Below are 20,748 nucleotides of genomic sequence, written 5' to 3'. Positions count from 1 at the left end.
TACACGTCATAATACATGTCCTGACCACTTAAAAATTTCCTTAAATCATTAAATCATTAACTTTTTTCTTTTCTTTTCTTTTTTTTTTTTTTTTGTTTTGGTGGTCCCGTGTTGTATTTCATGTTTAGGGAACCAAGGCCTAAGAGGAGTAGCCATCAAGTCTTATCATTTTGAGCAGAAGTCCGATTTCTCACCAACCCATCATGGTGCACACTATCCAAGAGAAAATGGTGATTTCACATGACTATTTTTTCTACCGTTGAAATGGTCTTTAATTCTTTGGAACCTCGATAGATGGATTGACGTATCAAATTACAAATTTGTGAAGTAGTAGAAGTATTAATTTTGTCGCATTTTAAAATTTATGTACCTAACCTACACCCTATTTATTTTTATTTTTTTTCTTTTTCTTTTAGGGCACAAGGGTGTATATGTGGCATGGTAACATGGCTTAACAAGCTTACGTGAAAAACGGGACATCTTCTACTTCTTACGTTAGATACAGGAATAAAAATAAGAAAAGAAATAAAAATCAATAACCCCATTTCTAAACCAAATTAATTAATTATCTATTTGCTATCCCCATGGCTCTTAGATAGATTATTAGACCTACGCCCTTTGAAAAATTAAAAGGTTAGTTGAAAAACAAATGCCAATCAATATATGTGATTCCTAATTCCTAAATGGTGCTCAAACTGGCTGAAAATTAATTTTATTTCCTCTTTATTTTGTTGAAAAACAAATAAGATTGTCAACTTTTTCGGATGATTAACACTCACCCTACGGAAAACAGATTAACAACCTTATGAGAGTCCGTAGAGGTTGTTGTCCTTAGGGAGTTCTTTCATTAAGATCATAATATAACATATTAAGTAATGTTAGAAACTATATTTTTATTGTGCAATTATTTTACAATACTGATATGACAATCTCAATCAACCTTTAAATCAATTATTGTTAAAAAAAAATATAAAAAATACAAAAGTTAGTTGGAACTGCTACGTTAGCTTTATGGGATAATTGTGAGCTAAAACTGTATTATATAGCATTATTCTAACTTATTAGGACATTGTTTAACTCAAAAATATTGAGGTACAACAATGTCGCTCTGCTTACGTAAACAATTCTTAGAATATGTGTTGCGGGGTGCGATTTTGAATGTCATAAAAGGCTTTGGCTTTCCTCACTAGACACCAACTAACACTACAAAAAAATTCACAAATAGTAACCTGTGAGAGATGACATTTTTAGCTAGAAAAAGTCACTATTAATTCAGTGACGTTTGAATAATGACTCTTGGTAAAAGACTCTAAACATAGTGTATGGATTCAAAAATAAAGTTGTTTTTATGGTGAAAACGACACTAAATGGTGTCTTTTGGGGCCAAGTGTTACCTTTTGGAAGGCGACGCTTGAACAATGCAAGGTGACGCGCACTGTCCGAGCGACTCTACTTTTAAAATGGTGTTGCTTGAACAATAAAAGGACGCCAAATAGTGACTTTTTTTTTTTTTTTTCAACGTCACTATTTCAAATGTCATTAAATGTGATTTCCTTAATGTCCGATTTAACAAATGGTATTAGAGCTAGGGTCATACGTTTAAGTTGCAGAAGCCTAGCTCATGTTGATGGAGGGATTGTTCCTCCTCATTGGACACCAATTCCGATGAGATCATAGCTTAATTATTTTTTACTTACATGTATATATTCAACAGTATTAGACTGAAATTGCCATAATCTTCACTACATCATAGAAATAAGATATGAGTATATATATATATATATATATATATTATCTGTATGTGTATATATGTATATATTGGGTGGCATTAGCATACATGCCTGCTGGTTTCAGTAGAGCTTAATTATTAAGTAGAAAGAAATTAAGCTTTTCATTTATCTTCCATGATAATACTCAAATGGGTTTTGAGTCACTTTGGCAGCACAAGTTGGTACACTTTGTTCTTCAATGGGAAACACACAAGTAGTGTGGTGGTTGAAGGAACTCCTTCCGGGCTGCTGCCATCTCAATTCTCTCCCATTTTTCCTTCCTCTGCATCTCATCCAGGCGAGCTTTATATTCTCTGAGGTCAATTTCTTCGAGGCATTTGGAGTACAAAAATGGATGCATTTCTTCCAGCATCACCTTCACATTTTCTGTCAGTTGCCCTACGCTTTTGCTCCAATGCCATTTTAGGTTTTTCTCCATGCCTTCAACCACAACAGGAAATACCTCTTCTATTGCTGCTGACGCCATCTTCACAAAATGCTCATTGTTCCACACATAGAGTGCACGCTCAGCAACCTGGATCCAAATTATGGGACGACGGTTTGAGTCAGGGAACTCAATGAATCTGGTACAATATCATGTTAAATTTCTGCTTATTTCAAAAGCCTGATAAAAAATAATGATTTTAATTAATACTATTAATTTCATTTCAAACAGAGAGAATCCAAACTGAGTCATTACAACCTAGAGTGTCTTAGGCATTTGATGAGCCTTAAAAAAGCAGCACCTAGCTAGCCCCATGATCTTAATTCTTGAAGATTGTGATCATAATCCCCATATGACAACAGAAAAACATGATTAAAAAGAAAATAAACTTGGATGGCAAGTTTGGTTTTAGCAGTTGTAGATTCCAAAAATTATCTTTTCTTTGATCCCAGTAACTTGCAAATAAAACTAAAGGCACCAGAGATCATTTAAACTTCAAAGAAAGACCTTAAACCCCAATAAAGAAAACACCTTTAAGAGAATTACTGTATCATTGAGAGCTTACCTGTGAGTTCCAACTGTTCAAACATTTTGTAATCCTGGAACACAGAGGCAGAGCCAACTTTCTATACTGATCAGGATCTATGTTCTCCACCAGATCCTCCAATTCCCCTATAAGCAGAATCTCCTTCTGACAACTAGTAACAGGCCAATACCTCAAAATTCCTCTCACAACAAGCCCTCCAAGCACAGGCTCCTTCTGCACAAACTGAGAGACACAATAAGCCAGCTGCCTATGGTAAGCCAGCATCCCCTTTGTCTTGTGCAGAGGAATCAGCACTCTCATCAAGAACAACTTGTGCTCTTCTTTGAGTGGAATAGTAAAACCATTGATGATACTTCCCCATATCTCAAGCAGCTCTCCGATGCCGCAATGCCGGTCGGTGTCAAATATATAGTGCAAGAACACATCTGTCATTGATTTCCTCATGAATGAACGGTAGGAGGTGAATCTCAAATATATCCGGTGGTACAAATTCTTCAAGCTTTCGCGTTCTCTGGGGTCTTCAGATTGGAAAAGAGCTAAAAGATTGAGAAGAAAAGGCTGGTCGACATGGTCTTCAAGCATCTTAGGATCTGTGCTGGCAACTACTCGTAAGAGGATATCATAGAGAATTTGGAGGTGCGACCATTTTGGTGAAAAATTGGAAATGGGGTCTTCATCATCTGGAAAATCTGAGGTAATGGAGGCGTTGGAAGGCGGAGGGAGCGGCCGGAACAGGTTTTTCGAAAGCATCAACATGAGAGGCGCTAGAGTTTGATCATGCAGTGTCGTCTTCTGCTTTATGATGGAGAGGAGCTGAGTGAGCTTTAGCCGCTTAAGATCTTGTGGTGAAGGGGATTCAAGAGGGCTGGAGAAGTATGTGATAATAGAAAGAATTTCTTCGTTTTCAGAATTTGACAAAAACATGAAAACATTAGTGCTTCTGTTTTCATCCCTTGAATCAAGTTCAAAGAGGCGCTGAAGGGTGGTGGATCTTCTCCTTGGAGAGGCAGGCAGGGTGTTTCTTTGTGCAGCCATCCTCTGTTCTCTTCCTCTCTGTTCTCCTCTCCTGCTAAGATAGATTATTATGTGGCATTAATGTTTTGATATTTTCTTCTTATCTTTGTTGATATTTGGGATCTGAAGGAAAGGCCGAAAGGGCAACTGATTTTTCATAAACAAGAAACGTTGTAATATCCGACACATAATGGAGTATGGAGTTTTCATAGAGACGTGACAGGGAAAGTGACAAAGTGATTGGGGGTCTTTCTTTGTTCCTGTTCCTTGTCTGGGTCATAATAGCATATTGGCAACAGGACAACATCTTTAGTAGTTTTTTATGTGTAGCATGCATGTGCCTCACCAACCATCTGTCTGAAAATTTTGAAGCAGAGGGCCACATAGATCAAAGTAGGATGAAATTGGTTAACCACCATGTTGCTTGGAGACCTTCTCAACTGTGGAGAATGATGGCTTGAAAAGAATACACAATGAATGCACCTGTAAACAGAAACCAGTAGTAGACATCTACATTATTAGGAAAATGATTGGGATACTACAAATATTATTGTATTTTTTTACAAATTGATGTGACAGTTCATATAACATTTACTGCTCTAGCCACGTTAGTCACACAACCCTAACCTTCTCTTTCACACAACTCTAAGAGGTTTTGAGCGTAATACACTATCCTCTTTGACCAATTATAGGGATAGCCGAACTGATGACTTATGAAAGAATGGTCACAACTCACAACCACCTCGGATATTATAGATATTATAGTATTTTTTACAAATTGATGTGACAGTCCATATGACATTTACTGCTCTGGCCACATTAGCCACGCAACCCTAACATTCTTTTTCACCTTAGCCGCGCAGCTTTAACAAGTTTTGGGGGGTGATCAACTATTCTCTCTGACCAATTATAGAGATGGCCGAACCAATGACTCATGAAAGAATGGTCATGACTCACAACCACCTTGAATAATACGATATTATTGTATTTTGTTACAAACTGATGTGGTAGTTCATATGAGATTTACTACTTTAGCCACATTAGTCACACAAACCTTTCTTTTTCACGTTAGCCGCGCAGCTATAACAAGTTTTGGGGTGATCAACTATCATCTCTGACCAATTATAAAGATAGCGAACCGATGACTCATGGAAGAATGGTCACGACCACCTCAATAGGTCAAAGAGGGTTAGTCGCAAACACCCGATGGCTCCAAATTGGAAGAAATGAAGCCGAGAGACTTAAACTCTTGGTAGAAAACTACACAATGTTGTCTTATAGACTCCAAGACGAACGAAGGGAAACAGAGTAATTAGTAGGAAATAGTTGAATTTCATCTAATAATTAGAATCTGACAAACCCAAGAAAAAACCTAACATCACTACCTAGGCTTAAAGGAATATTTAAGTGGGCCAGGATGTGGTCATTTAGTCTTAACTCAAATGTCTTTCCCACAAATCCTGGCAATATGGAGATCCCATAACCCAAAGCCAAAGTGCTACAAATATGAGGAGCAGGGAACAAGAAAGTCTAGTGCTTTCAAAAGAATATGCTTACTCTATTAAGGAACATGCTATATATGGTGCATATATATCAACAAGATCAAGCAAATAGCTGGTTAGGTGATAGCATCCAACCATGGGTTAGGTGACAACATTTAGCCATGGCTGTGGCTAGGCACTAAACCATGCAGACATGGCATGGCTGGTTAAGGACCTAGCTCCACCCACTTATATTTTTATTATCATTGAAAGGTATAATTGTATATTTATATCATTTTTGTTATTTATTGGACAAAAAATATAAATGAATGCTTCAAGGTAAAAATATTTAAAACACAAGTCTCTATTTTATTAAATTAAAAACAGATATCTTAACCTTTTAATATGTACAAGTGACAAGAGTCATTCAATTGGCACCTTTCTAATTAATATGAGTCCATTCAGTTATATTCCTGCTGAAATTGCATGCCAAAACAAAAACTCTACACCAATATTTAAAAGCTTATTCCTAACTCAATACAAAGCAAAGAGAAACTCTTTCTTTGGCAAAAAGAAAAATGCCATTGAGAGTTAAATAAAAGGCAACAACAAAACCATTCATGCTTCATTGCGCTGGTGATGTGCAGTGCTATGGATAATCTGGAAGGTCAGAAGTACTCATGGAGAATCTGAGCCATCTCTTTCTCTTGGTGTATTCCAGACAAGGCTGCATAACCAGCCCAACCATCACAGCAAATAAGCTCATAACCATGACCTTGAGAGGAGCAAGCACTAAAACCACACAAATCAAAAGGGTTGGAGGAATGCACATCAAAATTGCTCCACATGTACCAATGGGTATTTTATAAGGCCGAGAGGCTGCAGGATATTTCATTCTCAGCTTCACAAATGCTATGAACTCCATGATCATTCCAAAACAGTATAAGAAGTTTTCTGCAGCTACAATCTCTTGAAAGCTCAAACATGAGAGTAGGACTACACCGGATGCCGAGAATAAAATTCCGGCGACCGGGGTTCCGTAACGAGATCTCTTGCTGAAGACGGAGGGAAGCATCCCGCGTTCCGCCATTCCCAGAAGTTGAAAGGAGTCGCTGCTCATCTCAGCCACAAACATCCCCATGTTTGACAGAGCAGAAGCTGCTTGAACCCATGTTCTCAGCCATACACCTCCAAGGATCCTGGCAATCTCTGAGAAATACCCATCAGACCAAAGCTCACGATCAAGTGGAATGGCTCCTGTACCAATTAAAAGAGGGAAAAAGTAGGCAGAAACAACCAACAGAAGAGCATAAAACAGAGCTTTTGGGAGAGTTTTACTCGGGTTGTCAACCTCTCCAGCAAGAGTACTAATCGAATCCCAGTAGTTCAAATTCCAGAACAGAGTATTTAAGTACAAACCCCAGTTTACACTGTTGAGATCAAACACAACCACCCATCTCGATGGCTTCAAATTTGGGATTGCAACAATTCCCATACACAAGAAAGGAAGAAGTGAAAACACTCCAAGAAATATAGCGAGCCATCCCACAATCGTTAAACCCCTGTAATTCATGTAAGTGAGAGCCACAGTCAAAACTAGCACCGCCATGACTCTTGGAAAACCAGATTCTAAAGCTGGGATAGCTGATTTCAGATAGTCAAGAAACAGAACAGGATACAGAGCATTATCAATAACCCCGCTAAGCCACTTCATCCAACCTTGCTGAAATCCCCAGCTAGGCCCCAAAGCCGATGCAACCCAAACAACATATCCGCCGTTCTCCGGGAACATGGTGCCCAGCTCTGCCGTAATCAAGGCTTCTGGAATGCTCCATATAAACGGAAAAAGCAGGAATCCGAGAAGAGCTAAAAGCGGACCGCCTGCCTTAACACTGTCTTCGACACCAAAAGGGCCGCCGGAGACCTCATAGAAGATTAGGAAAACAAGAGGTATGATCGAAACCTTTTGAAAATTATCTAACTTGGGAGTCGATCCTTCGCCCAAAGCCACATACTCAACGGAATTTCGCTCCATTATTTGGGAAGTGGTTTGCTTGTTTAATGATTTTCTCGATCTGTTTCTGCATGGAATACAAAATTCTTCACTTAATCTATTACAGATCCATGCAACAAAGGTGCCCGTGATTCGTGAACAGCTCAGACTTAATTTGCTAATAAACCCACCAATGAAACGAGCCAAGCTCAAACTCAAAATGCATTCGGAATTTTCAACAGGAAATCTTGGGGAAGGCCAACAGAAAGACGCAATGCATGTTAACCAGAAGATATGAAATTCTCATCTCCACCAATCAATAAAAAAATTCTTTTTGCGTGGTCAGAAAATTCTCTGCAAAATTAGTTTATTTTCAAGAATCAATATTGAAGTTGGTATCTTCTCAAACAAATCAAGATTCAAAGTAAGCAAAAAGATGAAGCAATTACTTTCACATGCATGAAGGTAACGAGCATATACGAATAATATATATACGATAAGAAGAAAAGTTATGAAACAATTACCTCTTGCTAGACTAACAATCCCAGAGAGATCGTAGAGAAACCGATCAGGCAATAACGATTTGAATTCCAAGTGTAATGCATTGAAGAAGATGGCTAGAGAAGAAGAAAAGTATTCAAAGTGTTCGAGCGAGAATCAAGTGAAGCTATAGCTGTTTTGCGTAGCCATGTGTCATAAGGTAATAGTAAGCGGCTGTATGAGTGGGCGACCACGCGTCTGCTTGAAACTCTCAGTGTCCGTTTTGGGCGAACCTTTCACGCACGAGTCACATGTGTATGGCGGGGGTGATGTCTTTATTAAAAAATGGATTAAATACTAAATACTCCAATGACATTTAGTTGCTTTATTTTTTTCTCTTTTTATCACAGGAAGTCCCTGTGATTTTGATAATAGACCAAATTAGTCATTATGTTAGTTGACTTAACGAAAATTGATGTGGACTAACCAAATGTTGACACGTGACACCTGTTTAAATTTTCTTTTAATTAAAAAAAATGTATTTAAAAAAAAAAAAAAATTGGGGGTGGCCAAGCCACCCATCCGGCCAGATGGGGGTGGCCAGGCCACCCCCTTGGTGCCCAAGGGGGTTGGCCGAGCCACCCCCAGTACCCATTGGGGATGGCGGAGCCAGGCCACCTCCATGGCCAAAGTGGGTGGCCGAACCACCCCCAATTTTTTTTTTTAAATACATTTTTTTTAATTAAAAAAAATAAAAAAATTTAAGTAGGTGCCACGTGTTAACATTTGATTGGTCCACGTGGACTTCCGTTAAGTCAACTAACGGTCAACTGACAGATGATTAATTTGGTCTATTATCAAAATCACAGGGACCTCCTATGATAAAAATCAAATCTTAAAATGTAAAAAATAAAGCAACTAAACCACAAGGGTATTTAACCCTTAAAAAATTATGGCTCCTTTAAACCTCCTTTTTTTTATTTATTTTTTAGGGACAAATACCCCATTAGTCCCTAGGGTTTGGAAACTTTATTTTTTCCTCCCCAGGGTTTGGAAAGTGACCAAATTAATCCTTTTAGTTTTGAAAAGTAACCAAATTAGTCATTAGTTGACTTAACGGACTGACAAGTAGACCAATTACAAGCTGACACATGGCCACGTATTTCAAATTTTTATTAAAAAAAATTCAAAAAAAAAAAATTCAGAAAAAAAAAGAGAAAACTTGGTAGCTACACCACCCCTTAGTCTATGGTGGCCGCAACCCTTTGAGCCTGGTGGTAGGTCAAACCACCCCCCGCTAGAGGTGTAAAAAATCATCGAAAACCGAACGAACCGGAAACCCGAGACTAGATTCGTTTGAAAACCAAAACCGGCATCCAGCTTACCTGCTTATATCATTTACCAGAAACTGAACCTGAAAGCTCCATTTTATATATATATATATATATATATATATATATATATGCTAAGTTGAAATTTTCAGATAGTCAGTTTGGAGAGTAGGAAAAATGGAAAACAAAGAAATATATTGTTTGAATATTTATATATATTTTTACTTTAGTGTATAATATTAACATCTAAACAAGATTTGATGGAATTTTGATGTTGGGTTTATTGGGTTGATTGTAGTAGTTGTTCATTTTCTGAGGTTGGGGTCTTAAGCATCTGGAAATTTGATCAATTAGGTCACTTATTTGATGTATTTCTTTGCATAAAGTTTGGTTTTTACAATTTCTTAGGCTCACAATGAAATATATTGTTTGAATATAAATAAAATATTTATTGTTGGTAGCTTATATTTATTGTTATAATAATTATTTGGAACAATCACAACAAAGTTCCTTTAATTTAGACAAAAATACTAATAGATTTTTTTAAAAAATGAGCCAACTTATTAAAAAAAAAAAAAAAAAGGGCTTATTTTAGGCCCAATACCTAAAATAAGCTCAAAAAACAATTTTATTAAAAAACCGGTTATTGGACCAGGTAAAACCAGAACCGGCCGGTAATCGGGACCTCAGTTTAACCAGGGTCCTGGTTCTGGTTCCGGTTCTCGGTTTTGGGCAAAAACCGGGAAACCGGACAGGGTTAACACCCCTACCCCCAGTAGGTACTGGGGGTGGCCGAGCCACCCCCATGGGCCTAAGTTTTTTTTTTTTTTTTTTTTAAATAAAAAATTTAATTAGGTGACCATGTGTCAACTTTTAATTGGTCCACGTGTCAGTCTATTAAGTCAACTAACGATCAACTGACGAAAAGATTAATTTGGTCACTTTTCAAAACCACAAGGACTAATTTGGTCACTTTTCAAACCCTAGGGAGGAAAAAATAAAGTTTCCAAACCTTAGGGACTAATGGGGTATTTAACCATACTTTTTATTTTAAATATAATTTTAAGATTTAATTATTTTTCCAAATCCAATGGTTGAATATTAGAGAACCGAAATTTAACCTAAATCTATCATCTGATCTCTCCATTCTCTCAACTCTCCTCTCACATTCTCTATTAGGAGTGTAAACGAGCCGAGCTTGGATTGTCCGGGCTCGGCTCGTTTACTTTGAGGCCAAGTTCAAACTCGAGTTCGACACAAGCTTAGAAATGTTGCTCGAGCTCGGCTTGATAGGGTTGGAACCCTGTTCGAGCTTGAGAGCTCGTCTATTTTGGGATGCATATGTCCATGCATTTGGCAAAAATGATTCAATCCTAGAATTCAATATTATGTGAAAGACCAATACCCATCTGTTTAATAAAACGAAGATACTTTTTCTGCTCTAATTTCATCAAACACAAAAACCATAATTCAGTAAAAAACAGAAACCCCAATACCTATTTATCCAAAAATATTTACACATTTTTCTGGGCAACTAAACAAACTCATCAAACGGCAAAACCCCAAACCGCCCAACACCCAAGAAGTAACGGAGAAAAAAAAAAACCCAAAAAGAAAAGAAAAACCCACAAATCTTATCACCTACTTCAAGAGCGGAACGACCTCCGAGAGCGGCGTGGACAGCGGGGTTGGCAGCGGCGAGTTCCTTCAAACCGGGCACGAGCCGTTCAGCTTCAGCCAGGCGTCGAGGTGTGTGGTTGCTGCGGTGGTGGTGGTGGTTGCTGTTGGGGGCACTGGGGGAGTGGTGGGAGCGGCAACAGAGATAGGAGGCGAGGAGGATGATGTATGAGACTTTGCGAGAGAGCTTAGGCTGGGTTACGAATCTTATAGTTTTTGGTTGAATCTATGGGTTTTCTACGATAAGGCTCATTTGGAGTTGAAATCGAGGGCTTCTAAATGGAAGGAGTCGATCGAGTTTTGTTTTTAGGGTTTTGGGTTGATTCGAAGTTCTTGCGTTTACTTTAATAATTTTCGCTACGGTAGTGATGGATAATGGGTTCACTGCTTTGAATTGTACCATGGGCATTTCTGTGAAGAATTAGAGGATTTTCGGGCTCACCGTTAAGGCCAGAGAGAGAGACAGAGAGAGAGTCGTGGGGAGACACAGATTTCGAGCATGGACCTAGACGACATAGACGCGCTGGGCCATGTTCCGTCTCGTATCTCAAGATTCGCGCCGAAATCCTTCAAGCCGAAACCGAAACCGAAATTCGAACCAAGCTTGAAACCGGAGCCCCAAGAGCCCGTACCAAAACCAGAACCCCTTGAAGTCGATGCTGCCACTACGACTAAGAAGGAAGAAGAAGAAGCAATTGGCGCTAAGGCCGAAGCATCCTTGGCGTCGAATGGCGCCGTAAAAACGGATACCCAAGCCAAGGTAGAATCAAAGGAAGATGATCCCATGGATGAAGACGACGTCGTTGTTCGCGAAATCGACGTCTTCTTCAATCCTTCCTTGGATGACGACACTAAGGTCTGAGTACTTATTTTCATATCTCACTCGTGTGCATGATATTGTGTGCGCGCTAATGTTTTTCTAATTTTCTTGAAATTTGTTTTCAGCTGTATGTTATGCAATATCCACTGAGACCGTCCTGGCGTCCGTACGAATTGGATGATCGTTGCGAAGAGGTGCGTGATTTCTTACCACTCCTGCATATTACTTGTTAATTTTATTTTTAAAGGCAAGTAGGGAGTTATGAGTTTGCTTTGTTTTTGTAGGTTAGGGTGAAACCTGTGAGTACACAAGTGGAAGTTGATTTGGCTCTTGATGTTGATTCCAAGAATTATGACCAAGATTTTGGTGACCGGCTGAGGATGACCAAGCAGGTCTGTTTATAATTCTGATGTTAAATGGAACATCTCTTTATGTTAAATTTTTGTTTAAGTAGCCAGAAATACTAATATAATGAAAACATGGTTATATGCAGTATAGTGTCTGGTTTATTTGCGAATTTAGTTATTTTGGATGTGAAATTAGACTGTGGAAGTTCATGGAGGTTAAGAAACTTGGTTTTGGGGCATGACACAAATTTCGTTACTAGTAATACTAAGCTGGGCTAGCTTTGTCTTCTTCTGGTGGATAGATTGGGTTCCTTATTGTATACTTCTAGTAAGCACTCTCACAGTGTTCCACTTTTGCGCCGAAGTTCTCTTTTACTTGGTGGTATTCCTGATTTTAATGGTCGGGCTGTTTGAGTGGACTTCAAAATTTAGAGGTCTGACCGAGGTTCGACTAGGGTCTGATCTTATCATAAATATTAGATAGTATTGTTATCAGATTGAAGTGAAGAGATTAATGTTAGGGGAGGTTTTGATCTAATGATTAAAGTGGTTGAGATGATTATAAAAGTTTCGAGTTCTAGTTGTAGCATTTGCATTTTTTTTTTTTGCCAATAGATTTTGCATAATACCTTGCACAAAACATCAAGTTGGTCTAGTAGTAAAGTTTACATATCCATTCCTTTATAACGTGTTTTGGGCATATTAAATAGTGGTTTTCATTTAAGCTGATAACAGTGAGCTGTATGGCTTGATTACCTTTCAACTCATGGTTGATTGGTCCAACCAGCCGGTTGAGGTTCTAATCTGGTTTTTAATTGAAACGGTCAAGCTAGGTATGAAGGAATTGGAATTTGGACCTGTTAAGAGTTGAATTGATCTAACTGACAGGTTTGATCCTTCTTTTCCCATTTAGGTGGATATCTGTTGATAAGGAACATAAAAAAAAGAGTTGAATTGATCTATCTGACAGGTTTGATCCTTCTTTTCCCATTTAGGTGGATATCTTTTGATAAGTAATTGAAATATCAATAGACGTGTAATTCAAGAGAAACCACCTAGCTAGTAGGGGCAAGAAGAACAAGAAAATCATGATAATAATCACCAAAAGAGAAAGAAAAAAAAAAGCTGTCCAAAGATACGATGTGTTAATTTTATCCAAAGTACTCACATAGTCCTCAAAACTTCTATTATTCTTTTCTCTCCATAGACACCAAAAGGCATGAAGGCACCATCGACTACTCATCTAGGCATGACCCAAGACAACCTAAATCGACTGAAGAAAACATTCCAAATAGCACAAGCAACTTCACAATGAAGCAAAAGATGGTTTATAGACTCTTCATTCCTTTTACATAAACAATACCAATCAACCACAATAACATGCCGCTTTTGGAGATTATCCTGAGGTTCTTTCCTAAGGTTGCTAACCAACTAAAAAGGCCACTCTCAACAGAACTTTAGTACACCAAAAACTTTCCAATGAAACGGACACCATCATGACAACCACACTCTAGAAGGATTTACCACCAAACAATCCCTTTTTGGAAGGAACCCACCACAACTTGTCCTCTCCTTCCCGTCTCACTTTCGCTAAATACTACACTCTGAAAAATGTGGCAAATGCTTCCACCTCCCAATCATGGTCTTCTCTAGTAGCTCACGTTCCACTGAATGGCACCTCTAGAAAATTTCACGAGTCACAACAAAAGCATCCTTAAGGGTCGCATCCTCACACTAAAGATTATACCAGAAACTAACCTTAGAAAGATCTCCCACCTCAAATCTAGTTTGACTACAAAATGTTCCCCATTCCCTTCTACTATTATTCCATAAACCCTCCCCATACACCTCAATGGGCTTCCTAGAGCACCACCTTCCCCATGAACTTGCATATTTAGAGTCCTCCACCACCCTCCACCAAGCCTCTCTCTAAAGTCTATAGCCCCAAAGCCATTTACTTAAGAGAGCATGATTAAACCTTAGCAAGTTCCTAATACCCAACCCTCCCTCAAAGATCGGTGTACAAACCTTAGACCATATCACCAGGTGATATTTGAACTCTTCACCTAACCCCCCAATAAGAAATCACGTCAAAGCTTCTCAATACGGTTTGCAACACTTGGAGGGAGAGAAAGAATGGTCATGAAATACGTAGGTAAGTTGGATAGGGTGCTCTTGATAAGGGTAATCTTGTCACTCTTAGACAAATACAACCTTTTCCAACTAGGCAAGTGACGTTCTATCTTCTCAATCACAACGTCCGATATATGTTTAGCCTTATACGACGCTCCCAATGGAAGATCAAGATACTTCAAGGGCAGAGACAACCCCACAACCCAAAATTCCAGCTAACCCAAGCACATCATCTACATATCTCACAGGGCTGGCAAAATTGGTTCACGTGTCGTGTTCATGTCAACCCGGTTAACCTGCCAATTTGAACACAACGCGTTTATTAAACAGGTCATAAATGGATGATATTTATGACCCATTTGTGACATGAACCCGTTTAACCTAAATCTTAACTCTAAAGCTATGTGTTCGTGTCAAGTTCGCGGGTCACGGGTTAAATTGTCAACTCTGAATTAAGTTAAACTTAAAATTGACTTAAAAAATTAAAAATAAATAAATTGTACAAATGTGTCGACCCGTGAACCCGTTTATGTCAACCCCGAACACGACATGTTTATTTTACAACCTGTTTATGACTCGAACCCGTTTAATTTAAACTCTAACCATAAAATTACGTGTCATGTTTGCGGGTTAAATTGCCAGCCCTATTTCAAATCATAGGAATAAACTCCGTGAAATGCGTAGATTATTTGGGCCGGCCCCGCTGAAAAGTAAGGTGTCATCGGCAGATAGAATAATGGATATCTTTTGCTTTTTTAGTTTTTTTACAAATGGAGCATGGTTAAGTGATTGTACTCACGTTGGACCTAGTGCCTAGTGGTTTGGCCAATGTGTGGCCAAGAATATTGCATGGTGATGTAGGCAGGGGTTTTGAGGAATTTAAATAACTTTTTTTTTTTTTTCCAGATTTTGGATCTATAATTTGTGAAACAATATTATTGTTTGTGCCACTATTTGTACTTCTTCATAGGTTTGCACTTTTGCCTGATATGGGAAGTCATTGATGATTGACTCTTCCAGTCCTACTTTTGAAACGGTGGTGGTATCCCAAGTATTAAGGTGATAAGGACAGGGTCCATCTCCTCTTCACTATTGTCTAGTATAGTTAGTCCACAAGTTTTGGAGCTCAATTACGACTTCTGTTAAGATTGTTGCTGTGTTTTTACTGATAATTATTCTTTTAATTGGAAAACTACATTTGTTGAGGCTTTGATGTCCTCATCATCTTGCCTTTTGCATTCAAATTTGTTTCCGTAACAAGAACTCATATTTCTTGGTTTCTCTTTAGACTTTGTCATCATCATGGAAGGTGCCACTCACAACTGGCTATGCTATTGGTGTTCTGATGGGTAATAAGGTATTGCATATATTGCTTTTTGAGGTTTAACCTACTCTGTTTATGCTATGAATGTGGCCGAATTTACATAAACTATTATCAGTAGATATGCTGGTATGTTTCAGCACTTGGTCACTAATGTTTAGGTCAACCAGCCCTTTTTTCCAAGATCTGCCTCACAAGTAGTTGTACTTGTCATTTAGGTGCTTTCTAGCGGAACATCAGTCCCATGAAGGTCTGCTTACTGCTGAATCATGGGGGTGATGTCTTTATTAAAAAATTATGGTTCCTTGAAATCTCCTTTTTTATTTGTTTTTTATTTTAAATATAATTTTAAGATTTTTTTAAAATAAATAAATTATGAATGGTATTTTTATCATTGGAGGGACATTGACAAATTTGGTAGTTTGGGGGGGCACATTCACTTGATCAATAGTTTTCTTTTCTTTTCTTTTTTTTTTTTTTTGGAGGGGGGGTGGGGGCAATGTAGTGGTAGTTTGTGTGTACTTTCCCCTAAGTTTTTATCATTCCTTAATCCCATGTTGCTTGAAAGTAATTTCTTTGATTTTTAACTCATATATTAGTTGCTTAATTCCCCATAAGAGAGTTTGGGGAGTATAAAACTTCAACATCAGGTTTGGATGTATAAAGAAAGTGAGGAAGGGAGAGCTCCTCTCCTTCATTGGACCACTTTATAATCCTCCTAAAAGTGGGGTGAGGATTTGGTGTTAGGAAAGTGGCTTGATGAATTTTATTGTAATGACCAATGTACCCTTAGATTGATTGAAGAAAAGAGATAACTAAGAGAACGTATAACGGTATCATTTGTTTTTAAGTTTCTTTCCTCTCCTTTCTGATATGAACACCCAAGCAACATGAGAAAACTTCTATTCTTTCTTCTCATCTGCTTTCCCTGATGATAGTTTCTATCCCCTCTTTTCCTTTCTCTCAGAGCTCCCTATCATAATTTAGCATTGTAAGAGGTTTTCTCCGCTTCTTTACTGTGCAGTTACACCTGAATACACTTCATGCAGTTGCGCAGCTCCGGCCATCATTGGAACACCTGAAGTCTTGTGGCTCAAAAAGGAAGAACAATGTTAAAGTTAATGCAGAAGCTACAGTTAAATTGGAAGAATCCTCTGAAGAAAAATCTGTTGGTCCATCTAAGAAGCAGGTGATTTTCTTTTATTTGACATATGCTACTGGCATGTAGTCCTCTATTGCAGAAGAATACAAGTGCATGGATCTGATCGTGTTTATAGTAGGTACTCCTCAAGCATATCCATGTTTAGAGTTTAAAATGTACTCTGACATCTATAATCAATTAATAATTGAAAAGCTCAGCTTATGTGGTTTTCTTCTAGTTAAAGATGAAGCTTAAATTATTTTAACGTACAATAGCTGATATGAGATTTTGGGACTAAGCATAATGCTTTTATATATTATTAGCAGTAGTATTATTATCATCCTTTTACTTATCAAAAAAAAAAAAAAAAAGTATTATTATCCTCCTCTTTTTTTTTTTTTCTTTTTTTTTTTTGGTAACTTTCTTTTGGGGTATGCTTGAGTAATGCTACATACTTATCTCTCTTCTCTCTCATCCTCTCCCGCCTTGTGTCGGAGCGTGGGTGGCGCGTGAGAGGGGTCTGGGGTCAGTGTTGGCTGTAACATGGTCGGTGGAATCCAAGGAGTTTGAAGTGCTGATTAAGGTAGGGGCATCAGGGGTGAGGATTTTTGAGAGGAGCAAAAGACTTCAAAGGTCCATCTTCTTGAAGAAAGATGAGCTAGCTTGGGTGGTGCGAATTGTGAAGGATTTGATTGCAGTGGAGAGTTCAGAAGTCTTCTGGGATCAGTCTAGAGCTGGGTATCCGAGAATCATTGCTCAGAAATGTGCTAATAGGCATGGTTGTTTTCTAACGGTGGAGGAATTCGATGGACGAAGGAGGTGTGGCTCGATCATCATTCCAGAAGGTAGGCTTGGAATTGGCTGGGATCGTTTCAGTGAGGAGATGAGAGTGGCAAACTCCTCTCTACGGGAATCTCTTGTGATCAGTGAGCATGGTGTGCTCAAGGGAGAAACAAGCGATAAGGAGGTCAAGGGATGCAGGAGCTACGCGGAGGCAGTGGGTCTATCGTTGAAGCAAACTAAGGAGGGCTGTAACTTCGGGCAGGAACAGTTCGCTAAGGTACAGAGAAGGCCGAATAGTGCTTCTGGACATATGGGACAGAAAACCCATGAGTTTGGCAGGAAAGGCTTGGTTTCGACAAAGACTTTTTACTCGGAGAGGGCCAACGGCGATCCTGGGGTGATTCCGACAAGGATTTTACGTCGGGCAAAGAACGATCATGAAACTGCAGAGTCTGGAAGACGAGGCGTGATGATTGATGGTGGTTTGGGGTGCTCGTTTAGAGCTTCGGCGAGTAATTCACAATCGCCGGCGACATCACAGGTCTCGATGACTGTGGCTGATCGCATGATGGGACAAGAAGGAAAGGGGCACCATGCTGCTGGGCAAACCTACTCCGCAGTAAGTATCGAGCTCCTCAAAGTCAGAGAGCTGTTGAAGCGTCTGCAACAAGACTGTGACGTAGGGATGGCGCAGGTCGACATGGCGCTCAAGGCTATGGAGGGAAATGGGTTTGGGCTTGGGCTGGGGCATGCTTCGAAAAGGATAGAGGTGTCTGGGCTGAAAAGGAAGCTTATGAAACCTAAAAAATGGTGGAGGGTGAAGAAGACTTCGGTCTTCAAACCTAAAGTAGGGTCAGTTTCGGGTATGGGCTTAAGTAACCCAGGACAGGATGGCCCATTACGAGAAGGTTGCTCAGCAGAAGAGGCTTTGACGAAAAAGGAGAAGTTTAGGTTTGGTGGGTGTCCTGACTCAGATAGGGCGGCAATCCCATCGCCGGTGTCTTCAGAGGTCAAGGGGGTTGGGTCAGTGGCTAAAGAGCTTTCTAAGGGGACCGACGACACTAGTGACAAGGTTTCTATAAGTCAGGCGAGAGAGGCACAGTCCACCAGGAAAGAAAAAGCGGTGATGACTTATAGGAGGAGGAAACGCGGGCCGCAGAGGTGGAAAACTATGTTGGTGGGCTCGCAAGAAGCCTCTTCGTCGGCTTCTGGGCAGGCGAAAGGCATTCTAGGGTCGTGGCCGGGAAATATCCAGAAGGTGCCGGAAACCCCTTTCTCGCCGGAGAAGTCACAGAGTGCGCCGGAGCGCCGCTTGGAGCTTGGAGATGCAGGGGGGGAGTCGCCGGAGTGTTTTGAGGAGAGAGGAGGTGCAGGTGAGGCCATGGGCTCTGACCCAGTTCAGTCTCCGGTGGTTTTTGCACCTCATCGGTGTTCTGGGATGGCGACAGGGGTATGCAGGGAGGAGACTTCGAATCTGTTGCAATCAGCTATTAGTGGACAGAATGGAATTGGGACTGGGTCAAATGGGGAGGAGGACAGTAGCTCAGCAACTATCGGTTTGGAGGAATTCGAATCTGAAAAGTGTTCTCCTAAATGGGTAGTAGAAAGCTGTATCAATTTCTGCCCAAAAATAGGTGTTTCAGATGAGGGGAAGAAGGAGGAGTTGGCAGCCCTGTTTAAGTCTATTGAAGATGCCAGGAAGCAGTTTGACTCTGATTTGGGGGATTTTTCAGGGAGTGCAATTCTTGTAAACAGAAATCAGACGATCTCTATGCAAGGCAGGGGTCGTGGGAAGGGTCAAAGTGGTGGATCATGAAGCTTAACATCATCGCATGGAACGTGAGAGGGTTGAATGCCCTCAAAAAAAGGTTGCGTATTAGGGGTCTTCTGAGAGAATGGAAAGCAGATATAGTTTGTTTGATTGAGACGAAGATGGAGACTATATCCCGGGAAGTGGTTCACAGTCTTTGGGGTGGCCAACATGTGGGGTGGAAGTATAAAAGGTCTAATGGTTTGTCGGGGGGGTTGTTAATGATGTGGGATAGGAGGGTGGTAGAGTGTAAGGAGGAGTGTGTGGGGCAGTTCACCTTGGCATGCTCTTTTCAAAATGTGGAGGACAACTGGGTGTGGGCTTTTGGAGGGGTTTATGGTCCGAATGATGATGTGGAGAGGAGGATCCTTTGGGAAGAGTTGGCTGGTTTGTTGAATGTGTGGGAGGTTCCTTGGTGTTTTGGTGGGGATTTTAATATGATTCGCTTCCCTAGTGAGCGCTCTAGTGCTTCGTATTACTCTGCGGGCATGATGGATTTCTCAGACTTCATCTCGGAGTATAATTTGATGGACTTTCCGATGGTGGGGGGACAATTTACTTGGTCCAATAATCAAGAAAACGAGACCTGGTCCAGAATAGATCGGTTCTTGCTCTCCTCGGATTGGGAAGATCATTTCCCTGCAGTGTCTCAAAAAAGACTGCAGCGCATGTTCTCCGATCATTTCCCTATTGCTTTGGATTGTGGGGCTCATTGTGGAGGTAAAAAATATTTCAAATTTGAGAACATGTGGCTCAAAGCTGAAGGTTTTCTTGACAAGGTTAGCTCTTGGTGGGGATCTTATTCTTTCGAGGGTCTTCCGAGTTATGTGTTAGCTAATAAATTGAAATCCCTCAAAATGGATTTGAAAAAATGGAATGAGGAGGAGTTTGGCGATATTGGGAGGAAAAAAAAGGAGTTGATGGGAGATATTCAAAAGTTGGATGAATTGGCAGAGTCGAGAGGGTTAGATCAAGAGGAGAAATCTCGAAAGGCAGATTTGTTGAAAGATTTGGAGAACACTTTGTTGTGTGAAGAGATTTATTGGCGCCAAAAATCTAGAACTTTGTGGCTCAAGGAGGGGGACCGAAATACTCGCTTCTTTCACAAGATGGCAAATTCTTATCGCAGGTACAATCGTGTGGAAGTGCTTCGTATTAATGGAGTTTTATCCGATGATCCAGTTGTGGTTAAAGATCACATGGTGCAGTATTATCAACAATTATACTCGGAGCAAAGTTCATGGCGGCCTAGAATGGACAACCAGCCATTCTTGTCTATTGATGAGGAGGATTGTAGGTGGTTGGAAAGAGAGTTTGAGGAAAAGGAGGTTTGGGAGGTGATAAAAGGTATGGATGGTGATAAGGCACTGGGTCCAGATGGTTTCTCCATGGCTTTTTTTCAAGCTTGTTGGGGTGTTGTTAAACAAGATGTTATGGCGGTTTTTGATGAGTTCCACCGCAGACAGAAGTTGGTGAAGAGCTTGAATGCTACTTTCATATCTTTGATTCCTAAAAAGGCGGATGCGGTAGAGATGAAGGATTTCCGGCCCATAAGTTTGGTGGGAGGGGTGTACAAAATTGTTTCTAAGGTTCTCGCCTCCAGATTGAGAACTGTCTTGGGCAAGGTTATTTCCTACTCTCAAAATGCTTTCATAG

The 20,748-nt window shown here is 39.9% G+C and overlaps 3 protein-coding genes across 5 annotated transcripts in view; 1 reads left to right on the top strand and 2 right to left on the bottom strand.

The window, feature by feature from the left end:
- Nucleotides 1-1,838: 1,838 nt before the first annotated feature.
- LOC132169491 (serine/threonine protein phosphatase 2A 57 kDa regulatory subunit B' beta isoform-like) lies at nt 1,839-3,905 on the bottom strand. The gene is made up of 2 exons (XM_059580523.1): nt 2,780-3,905; nt 1,839-2,304 (listed from the first exon to the last, which is right to left on the bottom strand). The coding sequence occupies exons 1-2, from the start codon at nt 3,794-3,796 to the stop codon at nt 1,966-1,968; spliced, it is 1,356 nt and encodes a 451-aa protein (XP_059436506.1). The 5' UTR covers nt 3,797-3,905; the 3' UTR covers nt 1,839-1,965.
- A 1,784-nt stretch (nt 3,906-5,689) lies between these two features.
- Nucleotides 5,690-7,898, bottom strand: LOC132169476 (probable polyamine transporter At1g31830). Of its 3 annotated transcripts, none has more exons than XM_059580508.1 (2): nt 7,774-7,898; nt 5,690-7,337 (listed from the first exon to the last, which is right to left on the bottom strand). In XM_059580508.1, exon 2 carries the CDS (start codon nt 7,289-7,291, stop codon nt 5,906-5,908), a length of 1,386 nt encoding a protein of 461 aa, XP_059436491.1. In that variant the 5' UTR covers nt 7,292-7,337; nt 7,774-7,898; the 3' UTR covers nt 5,690-5,905. The 3 variants fall into 3 exon arrangements, 2 of the variants coding, with proteins under 2 accessions (XP_059436491.1, XP_059436496.1); XM_059580513.1 differs by lacking the exon at nt 7,774-7,898 and adding an exon at nt 7,441-7,500; XR_009438945.1 differs by lacking the exon at nt 5,690-7,337 and adding an exon at nt 7,492-7,603.
- A 2,641-nt stretch (nt 7,899-10,539) lies between these two features.
- Nucleotides 10,540-20,748, top strand: part of LOC132181617 (uncharacterized) — a gene marked incomplete in the record, with an annotated part of 18,917 nt that continues 8,708 nt past the window's right edge. The window contains 5 exon segments of the mRNA XM_059594869.1: nt 10,540-11,593; nt 11,683-11,751; nt 11,842-11,949; nt 15,326-15,394; nt 16,383-16,547. Coding sequence (XP_059450852.1) covers nt 11,237-11,593; nt 11,683-11,751; nt 11,842-11,949; nt 15,326-15,394; nt 16,383-16,547 — 768 coding nt within the window.

Source organism: Corylus avellana, chromosome ca1 (genome assembly GCF_901000735.1).
Source record: "Corylus avellana chromosome ca1, CavTom2PMs-1.0".
Classification (NCBI taxonomy): domain Eukaryota; kingdom Viridiplantae; phylum Streptophyta; class Magnoliopsida; order Fagales; family Betulaceae; genus Corylus; species Corylus avellana.
Note: the sequence above shows the minus strand (reverse complement) of the source record. Positions and strands in the feature narration are given on the sequence as shown.

Coding starts and splice junctions, on each gene's coding strand:
- LOC132169491 (XM_059580523.1), bottom strand. CDS start 3,796: ATGGCTGCACAAAGAAACACCCTGCCTGCCTCTCCAAGGAGAAGATCC. Junction 2,305..2,779: donor TGAACAGTTGGAACTCACAG/GTAAGCTCTCAA, acceptor ATTTGGATCCAG/GTTGCTGAGCGTGCACTCTA.
- LOC132169476 (XM_059580508.1), bottom strand. CDS start 7,291: ATGGAGCGAAATTCCGTTGAGTATGTGGCTTTGGGCGAAGGATCGACT.